Source organism: Mesoplodon mirus (genome assembly GCF_964341445.2).
Source record: "Mesoplodon mirus genome assembly, chromosome: 14".
NCBI classification, from domain to species: Eukaryota; Metazoa; Chordata; class Mammalia; order Artiodactyla; family Ziphiidae; genus Mesoplodon; species Mesoplodon mirus.
The window spans coordinates 31,612,934-31,631,315 of NC_138990.1; the positions used below are offsets into that span (position 1 = coordinate 31,612,934).

At 55.9% G+C, this 18,382-nt stretch overlaps 1 protein-coding gene across 1 annotated transcript; it reads right to left on the bottom strand.

Moving 5' to 3' along the window:
• Positions 1-2,742: 2,742 nt before the first annotated feature.
• Positions 2,743-7,186, bottom strand: LOC309815494 (uncharacterized protein; the record flags this gene model as incomplete). Its single annotated transcript, XM_082642373.1, has 3 exons — positions 2,743-2,929; positions 6,046-6,956; positions 7,150-7,186. The coding sequence occupies 3 exons, from the start codon at positions 7,184-7,186 to the stop codon at positions 2,906-2,908; spliced, it is 972 nt and encodes a 323-aa protein (XP_082498499.1). The 3' UTR covers positions 2,743-2,905.
• Between the last annotated feature and the right edge of the window lie 11,196 nt (positions 7,187-18,382).

Sequence of the window (18,382 nt, forward strand, 5' to 3'; positions counted from 1 at the left end):
AGAATCCTTGAAGCAAACTCAGGTGTACTGTGCATACTGTTTGGCAGATAGGGTCGTACTATTTTTTTTGCAAACGTTTTCACAAAAACACTATCACTGTTCTTTAGACGTGAGTTCTTTTTAATGACTGCGTTGTGTTCCACTATGTAAATAACCGTCATCTTATCAGCACCTACCCGCCGATGGACATTTAGGCCAAGATTTTGCCATTACAAACATCGCTGCAGAAGAACCTGCGGGCAGGTCTGTCCTTACGTACTTGGGAAGTAGAGCTGTAGGATGAGTCCTTAGCAGAAGATACTGAGGCAGAGGCTGTGGTCTGTAAACATTCTGTAGAGACTGTAAAACTGCCACCCAGAGTAAACCAATCACGTTCCTGCCCACTGAGGGAGAGTCTGTTTCCTCAGCATCTCACTGCTTTAATTTGCACAGCTCTGAGCGCAGGTGAGCGTAACTTCGTGTTCAGTGGCTGTTTGTTCTGGGAACCGTGTGTTTACCTCCTCGAAGGAATAATCTGTTTATCGTCCCGCTTCCTCACTTCTTACGCACTCAGCCCGGGGTAGCCTGACTTCTCTCCCCGCCACACCACCTGTGGAGCTCTGTGCCGGGTGCTTGATGACCTCCTTTAATCCTCAGAGGACCAGTGAGGGGGGCTATCGCCCCATTTCACAGAGGAGGTTCAGGAGATCACACTGCTAGGGAGAGAGCAGTATGTCCAAGTCCAGGCCTCCGTTTCTTGCCACTGTTACATGCTGTGTCCACTGCAAATGCTCTTTTCAAGGTAACCGATGACCTAATTGCCCTTTTCCCTCTCTGTCTCGGACATTCAACGTTAAAGAAAACCTTCTAAATTACTTTGGCTTTCGTGACGGGTATATCAGCTAGAAAGTTTGGGTTGCAAATATCAGAAACTCTCCAAGCTGGTTAAACAATAAAGGAAATGTGTTGCTTTCCAAGCTGAAAGGTGGCCCAGCTTGGTCCTGGACCTTGATGTCACCAGCAGCTTAATTTCTTTCCCCGTTTTTAGGCTCCATCCTAAATTTTACTCTCCTTGAGGAGTTCTACCATACTCTCTTTCAAGGATAAAATGCTGAGGAAGGCTAGGCAGGCTTTTAGGAAGGTAATGCCTCTGGCGGGTGGGTGGGTTTTCTTGCAGAGATTAGGGAAGAAAATTGGACGTTCCCAAAAATGTTTCCAGCCAGCACACACGTGTGTTCAGGTTTCATTGTGTACTTGCATGTGTACTTGCAGGAAGATCCTTTCAACGACCTGGGTGGATTTTTCCTTCTGGCCTACTCCTTTCCGTGCACGGTCTCCTCTTTCTCTTTATAGAAAATTAAGTCCAAACCCTCCTCACACGAGTTCACACCAGCCTCTGGGATCAGGAGACTCTGAGGCTGGACAGCAAGTTACACAGTCACACCTGGTCACCTCTCCATTCGTTGCATGGCCCTGCTGAAAAAAAAGCACACTTAATTAATTTTCAGGAAAATTGTAGATGATAAAAACTAAAATAGTACAAGATAATTGTTTTTTTACTCCCTATTTCCTTTGAGGCTTTCCTCCCTCCCTCCCTCCTTTTTTTCCTTCCTTCCTTCCCACATGTTCAGAACTCAACTGCTGACCAGGGGAATGATGGGAAGAGAAAATGCTTGAGAGTTCCAGGTGGCCGGCTATCTAGGCCGGAGGAGAGGCCTCTCCCTGTAAACAGCCCTCTTTGGGGTGAGGCATGATCCCTTCTGGTCCCAAAAGCTTAAAACTCACCAGGTTGTTTATCACGCAGACTGCTGTGCCTGGGCCACCTTAAAGGAGGGCAGGAAAGTGCCAAGAGTAGTTCACATTTTACCCCCTAGAATGGGTACAGAAGCTCTCCCCAAAATGATCTAGACATGGACTTAAAGCCTTCACAAAAATTAGTTTAAAATGGATCACAGGGGCTTCCCTGGTGGCGCAGTAGTTGAGAGTCCTCCTGCCGATGCAGGGGACACGGGTTTGTGCCCCGGTCTGGGAAGGTCCCACATGCCACGGAGCGGCTGGGCCCGTGAGCCATGGCCGCTGAGCCTGCGCATCCGGAGCCTGTGCTCCACAACGGGAGAGGCCACAACAGTGAGAGGCCTGCGTACCGCAAAAAAAAAAAAAAAAAAAAAAAAAAAACACACAAAAATGGATCACAGGCCTAAATGGAAAATATTATAAAAAACTATAACATTCCTTGAAGATAACACAGGAGAAAACCTAGATGACCTTGAGTATGATGATGAATTTTTAGGTATGATCCATTAGAGAAATAATCGATAAGCTAGACTTCATTGAAGTTATAAACTTTGGCTCTGCAAAAGACAGTGTCACGAGAATGAGAAGACAAGCCACAGGCTGCGAGAAAATATTTGCAAAAAACACACCTGATAAAGGACTGTTAGCCAAAATACAGTTTCCAAAGAACTTTAGAAACTCAGTAATAAGAAAACAAACTACCCTTAGCCAAAGACCTTAACAGACATTTCACCAAAGAAGATATACAGATGGCAAATACGCATATAAAAAGATGCTCCACATCATCGGTCATCAAGGAAATGCAAATTAAAACAACCAAGAAATACCACCACACACCTATTAGAATGGCCAAAATCCAGAACACTGATGGCACCAGATGCCGGCGACGATGTGGAGCGACAGGAACGCCCAGACGTTGCTGGTGGGGATGCAGAATGGTACAGCCGCTTTGGAAGACAGTTTGGCAGTTTCTTACAAAACCATATTCTTACCATATATATGATCCAGGAATCATGCTCCTTGGTATTTACCCGAAGGAGTTGAAAATTTGTATCCACACAAAAACCTGCACATGGATGTTCATAGCAGCTTAATTCATCATTGCCCAAACTTGGAGCAACCCAGATGTCCTTCAGTAGGTGAGTGGATAAATCACCTGTGACGCATCCAGACAACAGAGTGTTATTCAGAGCTAAAAAGAAATGAGCTCCCAAGCCACGAAAAGACATGGAGGGAACTTAAATGCATATTACTAAGTGAAAGATGTCAATCTGAAATGTCACCTATATGTCACCTATATGACATTCTGGAAAGAACAAAACAATAGGGACAGTAAACATATCAGTGTTTGCCAGGGTTCATGGGGGAGGGGCGAATAAGCAGAACACAGGATGTCTAGGATGGTGAAAATACTCTGTATGATACAATAATGACGGACACACGTCGACATGTTATTATATGGTGTCCAACCCACAGAACGTGCAACACCAAGAGTGAGCCCTTATATAGACTGTGGGCTTTGGGTGATAATGATGTAGCATAGAGGCTCGTCAACTGTGACGAATGTCCCACTCTGGTGAGGGATGTTGATAATGGGGGAGGGAGGCTGTGCGTGTGTGAAGGCAGGGGGTAATACATGGAATATCTCTGTACTTTCGATTTTGCTGTAAACCTAAAACTGTTCTAAAAAAATAAAGTCCTAATAAAAAAATGTTTTTCCCGCACAAATGCACAGACCTGCTCTCCTTCAGGCCTGAGGTGCCCGAGAATGCACAGCCGGCCAGAACCCAACCCGCCCTCCCCTCCTGGCTGCGTACCCGAAGCCAAGGCCAAAGAGTGATCCTTTGGGGGTGCGCAGACCGCCTGTCCTGGCTCCCCATCCCTGGGCAGTGTTGGGGTGACCCTATCCCTAGGTGGCCTGTGTGCCCAGATCTTGGGCTCAGCCGTGCAGGGAGGGTGGTCCAGGTGGACACAGCCCTCTCGGCCTCCTGGGACCTGAGGCCAGTCAGCTCTCTCTGCTGCGGTTCCCGGACTTGCAGCAAGCCAGATTGTCCCCCGGCCTCACCCTCCCATGTCCACGTCCTGCTGGACCACGTGGAGGCCGTGGCGTCCTTGCCCCGTGGCTGCAGATGGAGCCCGAGGTGAGCCTGGCAGCCGGCACAGATGGCCCAGTTACCAGGCGCCCACACGGAGCTCCCCACCTCTGTTTGCATGCGGGTTGCGATAAGAGCAGGCAAACATCCTGCAGGCCACGCAGGCTGAGGGGTGCGGCTCCAGAAAGAGAAGGTGCCCCAGGGACAGTAGCTCCTCCCAGGAGGGTCCTGGGGGCGAAGCCGAGAGAGAGGAGGAATCCACCCTTACAGTCGGTCTGCCTTTGATTCTCAAGGCAACGCTGTGAGGTGGGAGGAGAGGGGTTCATGATCCACTTCACAGAGAAACAAACAGGCTCAGAGAGGCTCGGCGGCCTGTCCCACATCACACAGCAGCAGACAGAGCCGGCCATCCCTCAGCCCTCCCCAGAGCCGCGTGGCGCCGGTGTCTGAAGACAGCCGTGTCCCTTTCAGTTTCCACCCTGCTCCCAACAGCTGACTCCCATTTCCCATTTTTATTCACGTGGAGTCTGTCCTCCAAGCCTGGTGTGCCCAGCTCAGTAGAAGCAGGCAGGGTGCCCCTCAGGCTGAACCAGCTGCTTCCTCAGAGGCCGCCTGGCCTGCTACTTCCCTTCCCGCTCCCTCTGGGTTGGGCGGGGGCCTTGAGGGGCGTCTAGTGCCCCCCAGCCCAGATTTCCAAGGGCAGCCGTCTCCGGGCAACCCTCAGAGGGCGCAGGTTGGGGGGCAGTGTGGGTGACCTGAGTGAACCCACAGCACGAGGGCTGCTGTCCAGTGAGGCGTCATCCTCTCGCTTTTCGTTCTTTAGACATGGTTTCCTGTGGGTCTGTGAACACATTTAAAATAACTGATTGAACATCTCTGTCTAGTAAGTCCAATATCTGGGATTCCTCAGGGACAGTTTCTATTGGTTGGGTTTTTTGCCTCTTTATGAGTCACACTTTCTTATTTCTTCTCATGTCTTGTAATTTGTTTTGTTGAAACTGAACATTTTAGATAAGGCAACACGGCTGCTCTGGAAATCAGATTCTCCTGCTCTCCCAGGGTTTGTTGTTGTTTGTTAGTTCAGTAACGTTTCTGAACGAATTCTGTAGATTCTGCATTGCACACTGAGCATGGACACTGAAATCTCTGCTCACTTAGTTTAGTGGTTGACCGACGGTCAGAGATTTCCTGAAACGCCTGGAACCAGTGAATCGCCTAGTCTTTGCGGAGGGGCTCAGGGTGGATGCTGGGGTGCAGCGTCCCCGCTCAGTCCCGCTGCTCACAACCCTGCCGTAGCCCTCCAGCTCAGCCCGAGGCGAGGGCTCAGGGCCCCCTCAGGTCTCCTCTGGGTGTGCACACAGCCCTAGACTGTGCCTGGCCTTCCAGGCTCCCGGGAGCCTTTCAAAGCACCTATGCCTTGTCATGGCCCAGGTAGGCCAGATGATAACCGTTCTCTGGGAAAGGGGCTCTGAAGGAGCTCCAGCTCCTCTCTGCCCCCTGCGGTGGCCGCTGGCTGTCATCGCAGCTGCGGGTTTTGGATTTTCAAGACTCCCTTAGAGCTGAAGAATACAACAGGATACTACTCTGCAGTAAAAAGGAAAAGCTATAGACACACCCAGAAACATGGGTAAATCTCAAAATAATTATGCCAAGTTAAAGAAGATGACCGAAAAAAAAAAAAAACATATTATATGACTCCATTCACAGAAAACTGGAAAACGCCAACTAATCCACAGAGCCAGAAAAGTCAGTGATGCTTGAGATTGGATGGGGGCAGGGAGGGGTGGGTGAGCTTTGGGAGTGACGGAGACGTTTGTCCTCTTCATTGTGGCCATGGTTTCATGGGTGTATACGTAGTCAAAACTTATCAAACTGTACCCTTTAAATGGGGGCACTTTGTTATATGAATTATACCTCATTACGTTTTTTTTAATGTAACGACTACGTGGGTTTATCTACTACCTGAAAACAATTTTCTCCCTTCTCCCCACGCCCCCACAGCTCCCGTCCACCTGCATCCAGAGCTGACGCCAAGATGCGTCTCCCTAAGTCACAGGCCACCGGCCAGGTCCCCGTGGACGTGGGCCCCCCCCTCCCCTCCCGCTCCAGCCCCTGGGCCTCTGCCCCCGCTGCTCCCCTGGCCCGCATGCCTTCCCGCGACTGGCCCCTTCCCCTTTACCTGGTGGATGTCTATGCGCCCTTCAGCTGAGCCGGAGCTCCCCAGGCCAGGGCCGGTCCGCCCGGGGCTCCCCCAGCAGCTCCACTGCTGCTCTCTGCCCAGGCGCTGCACCCCAGCCCCACCCCTTGATCCTGGAATCCTGTTCGTACAACTGCCTCTGTCAGGAGCAGGCAGGGTCTTGGACGGGTCCTGGGAAGCACTTAGCAGGAGCCGGGCTTCAACATCCGCTGCTTGAACCAAACTCAGCAAGAATCTGGAAACAACCTGAATGTTCAACCCTGGAGGCCCGGGAAGGTGGCTGGCGGCGCCCCTCGGTGGGATGCTCTGTGCCCGGACAGACAGTTCGGGGGCATCTCGGGTGAGGTGGGTGGATCGGAAAGGGCGGGATGCCTGGCCAGGTGCCCCACGGGCCGCCGTTTCCCAGCTATGGCCTGGCGTGGGCAGGCCTCGCCGAGCGAGGAAACTCCGAAGCTGAGCCCCGTCCACCTCTCTCCTCTCTGTCCACGTGTCTCCTCCGAGAGCCTCAGCTCTGCGGGGCCTCACACCCACCAGACCCCCTGGCCGCCGCCCCGGCACCTGGCCCTCCGTTCCCAGGAAGCCCTCCCTTTGGGAAGCCAGGCCAGAGGCTGCAGGAGCCCCGGTCAGGGGCAGGACGGGGAAGCGGCCGCAGCGGGGCCTCCGCCCACCGAGCGCGCCCGCCCAGGAGGGCAGAGGCAGGCCCGGCCTCCACGAGCTTTGTGCCGCCTTCCTGGGGCGGCCGGCAGCCAGCCAGGCGCCGGCCCGTGGGTGTCTCTGGCCCAGCTGGACGCCGGCCGCCCTCCTCCCGCGGGCCCTGGCGCACGGCCGCCGCTGGAGCGACGCTCCGACCTTTCCCCCACTTCCCGCTCTGGCTTCCGGATGATTCCAGGCCCCTGCAGTTGACAGGAGTCACATGCGGCTGGCACAGGGCCTCCCAGGCCATCCCCTCCCCCCCTCTCATCGCTCGGGCCTCAAGGCGGCCCGACGGAGCAGGGGAGGACCTCTGGCCCCGCAGAGGGCCGGGTCTCCGGCTGCAAGGCTGGGGCCGCGCCCAGTGCCCCGGCTCGGCCCAGGGACCGGCCCCACCGCCGTCAGCCTCCTTCCCGGCCCCGGACGTGGGCATCCGCCCTGGGGGCGCGGCTCAGTGACCCACCTTCTCACGCTGCCCACACTGTGGGTGGTCCTCGGCCTGGGAGCCTCCCTGTGGCTCGAGCCTCTGTCATCCGCTTTTAGTTCCCTGAACACGCCCCCAGGCCGGCTCTCGTCTTCCCCTCCCAGGGTCACAGCCCCACTGGGCTCCCTCAGCCCTCACACTCCAGACACAGTCCTCAGGACAGAGGCAGACAGCTCTTCTCTTCCCATCAGGCCCGTGACAACACGGGGACAAGGGGCTTTGTCACAGAGCCACCACGGGGCAGCAGGGCCCAGGTGTGAGCGCAGGTCTGCACGAGCCACAGCTGGAGGCGCAGATGGGGAAACAGAGGCACCGAGAGGTAAGCAGGGGCCAGACAAACTGGGCCTGGTGACCCCAGCTCCACACCCTGCCTGGACCCTGGAGCACAGAACGGGGCTGGGGGAGACAGGAGGGATTCGGTCCCAACGCCGTCACGCCTGCACGAGGGGCGGAAGCCGCTTCCCGTAAGGCGCCGGGCCAGCCTCGACCCTGCGCCCTGCACCGTGCAGCTCCCTGGTTGGGCGGGAATGTGGGGAGGTCACCTTGGCTACTCCTCGGCGTCTGGAGAGGGCAGCAGGATCATGGGAGGGACCCCCGTCCATATGGAAGCCTGGGGACGTCGGATGCTTCCCCTCCTCACCCTTGTCCTCTGCTCTGGGAAAGTGCCTCTCCCCCGCTGCTTGGTGATTGCCAGGCACGGGCACCCAGAGTCGGGGACCTGCTCCTGGGAGAGTCGTGGGGACTTAGCGAACTGAGAAGTGGCATCCCCCGGGCCTGCGCCCTTCCTGTGTCTCCGGGCAAGCCCTGGTCTCCCTGCAGCTGCCCAGCTCCTGGGTGGGCTGCTCCCTGCCTTCCTGTCCCTGCAGGGACAGCCCCTGGGGGCTCCCAGGCTGCAGGGAGGTGACTGCAGTCCCTGAGCGAGCCCTTCTTATCTAGAGCTTGAAAGGACGTGGTGCCAGGGGAGGAGGACCCAGAGCTGGGGGCCTGGGACAGGTGAGAAACGGAATCCAGTGGTACTTCTAGAGGTGTCCCAGACACACAGAAACACCCACGGAGCCGATGCCTGGCTGCTGCACCTCTCTGCTGTGCGACGGCATGGTCACTGAACCTTTCCTGAGCTTCAGTTTCTGCAGTTGGAAAACAGGAGCCGTGATAAAGCCAGCTTCGCGGACTTGTGTGAAATGGAGACGGTGCTGAGCTTTGCTCAGAGTCTGTGAGCCAGGGATGCTGCTAGAACGTCCTGTCCCGGCACCCAGCGCCTGCCCCCCACCTTCTGTTAGGAGACAACAGCTCTTCCCCTCCCCTCCTCTCCTCTTCACTCCCTTTCCTAACAATTTGGTCCAAAGCTTCGGTAAGGCAGAGCGAGGTAGGCATTGGTACCTGGCTGGGGGACACAGCGGCCTAGAGTGGGTGTGGGGCGAAGAGGGCGTCCGCCCAGCCTGAGAGGGTGGGGAGGCGGTCCGTGGAGCACCGGTGGGGAGTGGTGCCCAGCGGAGGCCCAGAGCGGGCATCATCCGTCTCAGACACACCTCAGAGAATTCTCCGGCCTGGCGTCTTCCTCAAGTAGTCTGATGTCGTCTGCTCAGGGGCTTCTCCATCCTGGGGGTACTCATTTCACCTTGCCAGTGTGGACAAAGCCAGCGCGCTGGAGAGGGCGTCTGTAGAGAGCATCCCTCTAAGGATGCTGTCAGGTTCTGGACAGAGAGCTGTGGGTGAGCCTGGGAGGGGTCCTGTCGGGGGGAGGACAGAGCTGTGACCAAATCAATGAAGGCCTCATGGGGGGGACAGGAGAGGTGTGTGGCCCCAAGGGACAGAAGGGGTTGGAGGGATGAGAAGACCGGGAGAGAAATCTGGGTCCAGCATAGTCAGAGAACCCCACTGAAGGCAGCCCTGAAACTGGGGGTGCTCGAGCACCCCTGCAGTGAGAGTGCTGGGAGGGCAGGGTCTCAAGTGGCACCTAATGCCTCACGCAGATGAGGTGCGGCTGTGACAGATGTGCGCACGTGCGTGCGTGCGTGTGCCTATGCCTGTGGAGGGTGGGTGGCCTGGTGGGTTTGCCAGTGGCCTGGCCTCTGACTCTGGGAAGAGGTGCCATGGGCCAGGCCGCCTGGGGCCACTCAAGAATCCCTGAGGGAACTATGCAAAGTCAGGCTGTTTCCCGGGACACTTTCAGCCGTTTTCTTCCTGCCCCAGGGAAGTTTGCCAGCAGGTGGGGTGCCAGTCTGGAGGCAGAGGAAGGAGGCGGCTAACTTTCTTGGGCTCTAACCTCACGCTGGGCACAGTGCTGGGTGCGGGGATTCTGGCTCTTCTGGCTTCTCCGTTCATCTCAGCAGGTGTCCTGGTTGCAAGCAACAGAAAATACTCTAACTTGGTCAGAAAGCTGGGAAACCAGCATGGGAAACAGGAAAGAACCACAGCTAAGGCCACACCCACAGCGTCCCAGGACACGTCCTCCACCCACCCCGTCACTGGTGGCTGCAGGGCCCTGCGCTGGCCCCCAGTTCCCCTCTGGGCCTCGCTCAGGGTGAAGGCTAAACCAAGGTCACTGCCAGGCCCTGGCCACTGTGCAAGGGCAGGGAGGTGAGCCTGGGCCTCCGCAGCGGAAGACAAGCCCAAGACTTCCTACCCAGGGTTTCCCGGAGCAGGGTTTCTGGAAGGATGGGATGCAGGGTGGCCCTACATGCCCACATCCCCCATGACCCCGTCCCAGGACTCTCAGAAAGGTGGGGAGTTAACCAGAGTCTAGAGAGGTAGAAGCTGTGTGGGGAGGCCTGGAGGCTGTGATCTGGGAAGCCTTCACAGAGTAGGTGACGGTGATGCTGGGCCGTGCAGGCTGGGCAGGAGCTCCCTGGGAAGAGAACATGGAGAACGTGGGCGGAGAGCCGGGCCTGCTTCGGAGCGGCCGAGCTTTGCTGTGAGGGCCTCAAGTGGGGGCTCAGGCTGCAGACCTGGAGGGACGGAGTGATGGAGCCACCTGCCTCCCCCTTAAAGGGTGTCCTTCCACGGGAAGCGGGGGGGGGTGGCGCATGTCCACCCCTCGGCCCTGGCCCCCTCCCGCTGATGTGGGCACCTTCCCAGTGGCTTCCCGGGACACCCCGAGGGCACAGACCCAGGCCTGGGACTTGAATTTCTCACTCTGCTGCCGTGTGTGTGTTTTTAACTGTCCCAGAGGGAGGCGGAGCCACTGAGGGGCTGTGAGCAGGGGAGCTGCAAACCTGCTCTGGGCTACAGAGACAGGATGCTGGGTCCACCTGGACCAGAGACAGGACATAGTAAGGCCAGAGGCAGGGCTCTGAAGGCTGTGATGAAATCCAGACACAGACAAGATGGTGGGGGACACCTGTGAGAGGGGCTCCATGACTGGTGGCTGGTGGAACACAGCTTTACCTGAACAAACCTTCCCGTCAGAGGGAAGGCAGCAGGACAGTCCCCCTGGCCTGTCCAGGCAGCAGCCCTCCCACACGACATCCCCTCCCCCAGAGCAGGGCCCTGGGCGGCAGGCTCAGGGCCAGGTGGCCTTCTGGGAAGGTGGCTCTGATTTCCTGGAAGAACCAAAACAGTAAATGCACAGCCTTTCTCTGCACTTCCCACTGTGCCCCGGCCTCTGCTCGGGGAGAAAGGGCTGTGTACGCAGCGGCCACACTGAGAGGGCTCGCTAGCTTCCCCAGTGGTTGCTGGGACCCAGGGGAGGGATGGCAAAGGGATCTGAGGGCCCAGGAGCCTGGGCCATTCTCCACGGAGCTGCACCTCACACAGGGCAGGAAGCACGGCCAAGGGCCTGGGCATCCACGAGCAGCAGGGCAGGGCCTGAAGACGGCATAAATCACGTGCGTGTGCGCATGCGTGCGTGTTTGAGCTTACTTTGGGGGGTGTGTGCATGTGTTGGGCTGCCTCACGCTTTTGCTCAACAGACGCTGAACAGGCCCAGCACATAAGAATGTAGCAGGGACCAAGGTGGTAGAACCTGCCTTCAGGCCTCTCAGGCTATGGAGGAGGCAAACAAGATGTCACCGGGGATGCACAGGGAGACACAGGAGCACACTGATGGGCCCCGGCCTGAGGAATCTCAACAGAAGCTGAAGGATGAGTAAGAGTATGTGTGTGGTGGGGGGAGGGTCAGCGTCCTGGGCAGAGGGGACGAGCATGGGACATTCTGGATCGTTCATGGAGCATATGCACGTGCACTGGTGAGGAAGAAAACAGAAACCCAAATTCTAAATGTAAAGGGTACTACTCGGACGTCCCTGGTGGCGCAGTGGTTAAGAATCTGCCTGCCAAGGCAGGGGACACGGGTTCGAGCCCTGGTCTGAGAAGATGCCAGATGCCGCGGAGAAGCTGAGCCCGTGCGCCACAACTGCTGAGCCTGCACTCTAGAGCCCACGAGCCACAACTACTGAGCCTGCGAGCCACAACTACTGAAGCCCGTGCACCTAGAGCCCGTGCTCCACAGCAAGAGAAGCCCGTGCACCACAACGAAGAGCAGCCCCTGCTCGCCACAACTAGAGAAAGCCCGCGTGCAGCAGCGAAGACCCAACGCAGCCAATAAATAAAATAAATAAATAAATAAATAAATGAGTAACTTAAAAAAAAAGAGAGAGAGAGTACTGCTCTTTTCCGGCTCCAGCCATAAGAGGGTAACAGGTATCAGACTTACCGTCCCATCATAAACAGCTAGAAAACTGGGCAGACTATATGAAGCAACTGTTTTCATGCACTGGATGACACTGCAGGGCAGTGGTCCCCAGAGAAGGGCACACATGAGGGCAGCTCCACATTCACTCTGGCACTCTGCCTGGAGCCAGCCCAGGCACTTTGTATACCACACACAGGAAGTGAGGCCCAGGGAGTGGTGGTCTCACCAGGCAGAGAAAACAGAGGCTGGAGTTCAGGGCAGCGGAGGTGGCTAGAATTTATGGGGTCTCAGAAGAACAGAGAAGAGAATTGAGCCAAGAATTATGCATAGGAGGAGCCCCAGAAAGTTGCATGGGAGTCCCCTTGAGTTTTTTGAGCAAATACTAAGCTGCACAGGTGCCAGGCAACTGTCAAAGACCCTCCTGGGAGCGGTAAGTTAAGGGAGACTCCAGAAGACACCCTGTAATGGGGACATCAGAGTGATAAGACCTTGCCAAACACACTGGGTATCCAGTTGTGACCTCAGAAAAGCTACCGTCTTTTAACATTTAGGTTAGTGCAGTATCATTTACATATAGTATAATTCACCACTTTTAGGTGTACAGTTCTGAGTTTTGACAAATGCATACAGGCATGTAATCACACTACAATCAAGATCTAAAACATTTCTGTCACCCAATAACATTCCCTGTGCCCTTTGACTGTCATTTTCTGACCCTCCTCCGGCCCCTGGTGAAAAAACAGCACGTTCGGTGTAGAAAGACACTAGCCCTGGAGCAAGGGCTGCTCTAGACTAAAAGCCTAAAAACAAGTCTTGACAGGATAAAACTGACTTGCAAAAAAATGTAACTAGCTGCTAAAACAAAGCTCGGTAATCTTTAAGGGAAGACAACACAATTCAAACTCTCAGCAATGTAGTTCACGATGTCCAGCATCCAACCAAAAATGGTTAGACATGTGATAAGGCAGGGAAACGTGAATCATAACCAGGAGAAAAATCAGCCAATAAGGAGCCCTGGTGAATTCATGGGGCAAAGAGGCAATACTTTTTGTCCTTATGTATTTTCCCACTGATACATGATACAGTTGCCATAAAAATGTTAATATTGAAAAGGAGTCCTCAGAAGCAAAAGAAAGAGGACCTCAGGCATTGGAGCCAGCCAGAACCCAAGTAGATCAAGATGGCCAGTAAGTACACAGTGTGGACAGGCCTGGAGCCAGGCACTGGGACCCAGAGATGTGGGCTACACAGCCACATCCCTGAGAAGTTCAGCCTGGGTGAAGACAGACATGAGAGCTGCACAGATGGTAGATGCCAGCAGAGAGGCACAACAAATTCTCTGGGGGGTTAGAAAGTGAGAGATCACCTGTGCCTGGGGGAATTATGGAAGGCTTCATGGAGGAGATTCCCTTTGAATTGAGCTTTAAAAGATGGTTGGATGTCAACTGTATCTCAATAAAACTGGGGAAAAATAATTAAAGATAGTTGGGAAATAAAGAAAATAGTTTTTAAAATCACCCATTAAATCATCCCATTACCCAAATGTGATCACTGTTAGTGTTCTAGTAAGTTTCTTCTTTTTGAATTCTCTTTTTCTCTTCTCCTAAACATAGCTCAAACCCTGGCTCCTCAATTCTGTTTTGCATTTTTCAGTTGATGTCATTTCAAAATAGCATTTTCTGAAAATTCTTTGTAGCATCCTTTTTTTTTTTTTTTTTTTTTTTTGCAGTACGTGGGCCTCTCACCGTTGTGGCCTCTCCCGTTGCGGAGCACAGGCTCCGGACGCACAGGCTCAGCGGCCATGGCTCACGGGCCCAGCCACTCCGCAGCATGTGGGATCTTCCCGGACTGGGGCACGAACCTGCGTCCCCTGCATCGGCAGGCGGACTCCCAACCACTGCGCCACCAGAGAAGCCCCTGTAACATCCATTGTTGATGGCTGTGAAATATTTCATTAAATGTCTACGACATGGTCCAATTAACCTGTTCTCTGTTGTCGAATATATGGGTTATTTTCAATTTCTACTTAATGCTGCAATAAGCATTTTGTTCTCCCCTGTTTAGATTAGGCCCTCAAGTTAGATTCCCAGGAGTGGAATGATTGGCTCAAAAGGTGTAAACATTATGAGGCTCCTGATACATATTGCCAAATGACTTCCCTACATTTGACTTTGTACAGACTTACGCTCCCTCCATACTTACTCTCGTCTGTTGTAACGTGCTTTCATGCCTTCTCCCCCACGAATCACGTCCTATCCACCTCCCTGTCCTCAGTGCCCAGCACAGGCCACGATTCCAGTGACATCTGTTGCACCAACTGTGGCCACACTTTTGTGAAACAAGGGAGGATTGTCCAGAGTCAGGGATAAAGGCCCTGAGAGATTCTCCAGGAGCCGAGACTCGGCCAAGCGTGGGTGGACACTGGGTCTCTGGAGCCCGGCTCGAACACCTGGTGTGGAGATGGGGGAGCTCCGAGACACCTGCAAGTGCAATGTCTCATGTGAGAGCTGGGGAAACGGAGATCCAGGTGGGGCGGGTGGCTTTCAAGGGCACAATGCCTATTCCTCTGGGTTAGGGCCCCAGTGGTGTGGACGGGCAAGCCAGGATGTTGGGGCATCAGGCACCCATCGGGACCCCCATGGCCAGGGACTTCATGTCACACCACTCACTCTGCTGTGCTGTGCATGTGTGGAGGTGGGACAAGAGCCAGAGGCCAACCCCCTCCGAGCAAACAGTCCAATGACAGGAGTCGGGAGAACGATGATTTTTTTTTTTTTCCAGTACGCGGGCCTCTCACTGCTGTGGCCTCTCCCGTTGCGGAGCACAGGCTCCGGACGCGCAGGCTCAGCGCCCATGGCTCACGGGCCCAGCCGCTCCGCGGCATGTGGGATCCTCCCGGACCGGGGCATGAACCCTTGTCCCCTGCATCGGCAGGCGGACTCTCAACCACTGCGCCACCAGGGAAGCCCGGGAGAACGATATTTGACTTGGGGGAAGCAGGAGAGGTTCCTCTTCTTATCATCCAGGGAAGACCCTCAGGATGGCTGTCACCCCTTCAGAGACCCCGTGTGCCAGAATCACACCGTCTAAGGGGCATCTGGAGCAGGAATCTCCTCCTCAGCCTCCCAGACCAGCTTCAGCCTCTGAGAAGCAGAGACCGGGAGCAAGTGTCTGAACCTTCTGAACCTCAGCCTCTTGTCTGTAAACAGGGGCTGGTCCCGCCCGTCTCCAGGGCTACGGGGAGCCCCCGGTGGGGCGGTGGATGCACAGCCCTGGTGCCTTGTGCATGCGGTGCAACATCATTCAGGACACAGGCGGGTGCCGCGAGCTGTACTGTTGAGAAACCCTGATTCCCCATCATGGCCGAGATCCACTTTTCTCATCCCCTGTGGTTGACACCCCAGGGATCTGCACCTCCCCACGTTCCTTATCCTCTGGGTCCCTCCCACACTGACCCTGGACAGGTCTGGTGGCTCATTTGGCCAACAGAAGGTGCCAGAAGTGAAGCTGGGCCAGTCCCAGGCCTAGACCTCGAGAGACCTGGCAGCCTCTGCTCTCCTGCGCCCCTGGAGCCCAGTCGCCATGCTGTAGGGAAGTCAGGCCATCCTGCTGGAGAGGAAGGCCTGAACGCAGCTGCCAGAGTGAGGTTAGCCAACTCGGGAAGCAGGGTAGCCACGGCCTCAACCCGCAGAGTCGTGAGAAAGAATAAATCACCGTCATTTTAAGCCACTACAGTTTTCGGTGGGGGGTGGAGGCGCTTTACTCGAGAACAGATAACTAACACCCCTTCCCTGCATCCCAGCCTTCCCTCTGGATCTCTCCAGGGCTGTGCTGGTAAGTGTTTAACAAGCAGCTCTCTGGGCAAGGGTGGGGGGCTAATCTGTAGTGTTTTTCTGATCTCTGTGGTGTCAGTATTCTCACCATGGCTGATTTCAAGCTACAACGTGACACCACTAAACATGGGCTGGAGGGGACGTGCAGAGTCAGGGTGCAAGCCCGCTCGGGCCACCACCGCCCTCCTCCCTCTAGCATGTGACAACCCGCAGAGCTCGGCGGTGAGTGAGCTCAAGGCAGGTGACATGTGGCTAGAAGCATTTTTTTCACAGGCACTCAGAGTTCCGGGCTCAGCCTTCCTTTCAGGGCAGCGGGTGGCGGAAGGAGTTTGGAGTCACGCACACACCCGCCTCCTCTTCTCTGCCTTTGCCATGTGGAAGCGGGGCCCTCGGCATGAGAACCGGGGCCCCTCGTCTCCGATGTGGGCAGGTGAAGGCCTGCGGAGGCGACAGCCAGGCTGTGTGTGCCAGGCTAAGGCGTTGCCCTAAGGCCAGGGCAAGGGCCGGCCAGAGGAGATGGGTTCTGAGCACCAGCCCTTAGCTCAGACCCTGGGGAGTCCTTCAGCCGAGTCCTGAGCCCTGTAGGAGCGGAGGGCATGCATCTGAGTGAAGCCCTGGGGACTGGGAAGCCTGCCCTGCAGCTCCAGACGCCCCCGCCACCCCACCGGCCAACACGCACGCGCGCGCGCGCGCACACACACACACACACACACACACACACACTCCTTTACTCTTCCTTTTTTCTTTCGTCCTTGAAGCTCAGCTCAAATATGGCCATGAGGCAGGGTTCTGACCCTAGGAGGAAGTGCCTGTCTACCCTGGGCTCCCCTTCCCCATGCAGTTCCTCTGGCCCAGCCCCCAGTGCCTGGTCACCTATGTGTCCCCCCAGTCCCCATCATCCCCCAGACTGTGGACTCTGGAAGGGCAGGAAAGGCTCACTGTCTCTGGAACCTGGGACCAGCTCAGGGCTGGCCATCAGGAAGGGTCTGATGAAATGAATTAATGAATAACGTGTCCACTTTCTGGATGGGGGTGACCATCATTTAACCCTTTCATGCCCTCTAAATGAGGAGTGGGATCTACACATGAATGGGGCAATCTTGGGAACAAATGCTCCCCAACCCCAATCCCTGATCTGAACTGCCAGGGCATCTGCAGTCCAGCTGACATTTTCTGGAACCCAGAGAGCCTGGTTGGGCTATTTTATCTGTGCTTCTGCCAGTCCATTACCACCATACCATCAAGGTCCTCTCATACCTAAGAAGGGGAAACTGAGGCTGAGGCCAAAAGGAGCCTGCCTCACCATGACCACTGTCCCCCCTCCCCAGTGGCGGCCAACAGCCTGGGTGTGTCCCTCTGCAGGGGAAGCAGTCCAGGCCCACCCACAGGCTGGGGAGAGATCTTCCCCAGGGTGGGGCGTTTCCTGCTCTCGGGGTACCAGACAAAGCCCTCAGTGGGCCCTGTGGGACCAGGAGCTTCCAGCACCCCTTCCCACGTGCCTCCACCCCGAAGCACGTGCTGGGCCTGTGACACCCTCGTCCCTTCCTTCTTTCGCCGCCCAGAGCCCTGTGAACCAGGAAGCCAGAAGGTGGGGAGACTGAAGGGTCTCCAAGCCCCGCTCTGAAAAGGCTGAGCAGCAAACTGTGTGTGTCCGAAAATGCTCGAGGGCCTGGCTGCAGGATGGGGTGCCCTCTGAGAGTGCCCTGGGACCACCCCAGCTGAGGCCGGCCCACCAGCCAGGCGGTGCAAACTCAGTGGCTTTGTTTCCTACACCAGCGTTCCGGAGGTGCTTCCCCCAACCCTGTCCCTGCCAAGGTTCCTGGGGGTCCCACATCCGGGGTGATGGGTGCCGCCCCAGTGTGAGGTTCCCAGCTGCCCGCTTCTCCCTCAGGCATAGAATAAGAAGCTCTCCCACCCCCAAACTCACACACAAGCTGGTTCTGACATGAGGGCAAGGTTGGGCCCAGCCAAGCCAAAAGAATTACCTGCTCTGGATGGGGATAATTTGACTGCCTATAAGGGCCATGTTTTGTGGAATATCACCTCCAATTCTTAACACAACCCCGCTAAGGAGGTATGATTGCTCCCGTTTTAGAGTTGAAGAAACTGACCTCCTGTGAAGGTAATGGTCGCTGCCTGGGTGACCACAGGAGAAAATGGAGGAAAACGTGCTCTGTAGATGTGTGTGTCAGGGAGCATCATGATGGCTCATGTGTGCCGGCTCTTAACTCAGGTGGCCCGAGATCTGGGGTCAGGCCTGGAGATCAGACAAATCAGAGGTCAGAGGTTCCCAGTGGGAGACAGTCAAGCCTCCCTGGGTCCGTGATCGCTGCCCAGGCCGGGGGACCTGCCCCTGGGAAGCCGTCTTCCCACAGGAGGTGAGGTGCCTCGTCACCTGGCAGCTACCATGGCTCCTCAAGCCTCCTCCTGAGCCCAAGTGCCGGGGCGTCCAATCGCCTGCAGGGCCCGAGGCCCCAGGAAGCCCTGTTAAAGGAGCCCGGGAGGCAAAGAGCAGGCCGGCGCACTGCACGTAGTCCGGAATTGGGAGTGCGAGGAAGGCCCTGGAGGGCGGCTGGCGTGATGAGTGAGGACTTCCTGCTGAGGCTCACTTCCCTGGGGGTTAACCCCTGCATGAGCCAGTCAAAGCGGCTTCCCACACCAGAGAGGATTGGGAAACGA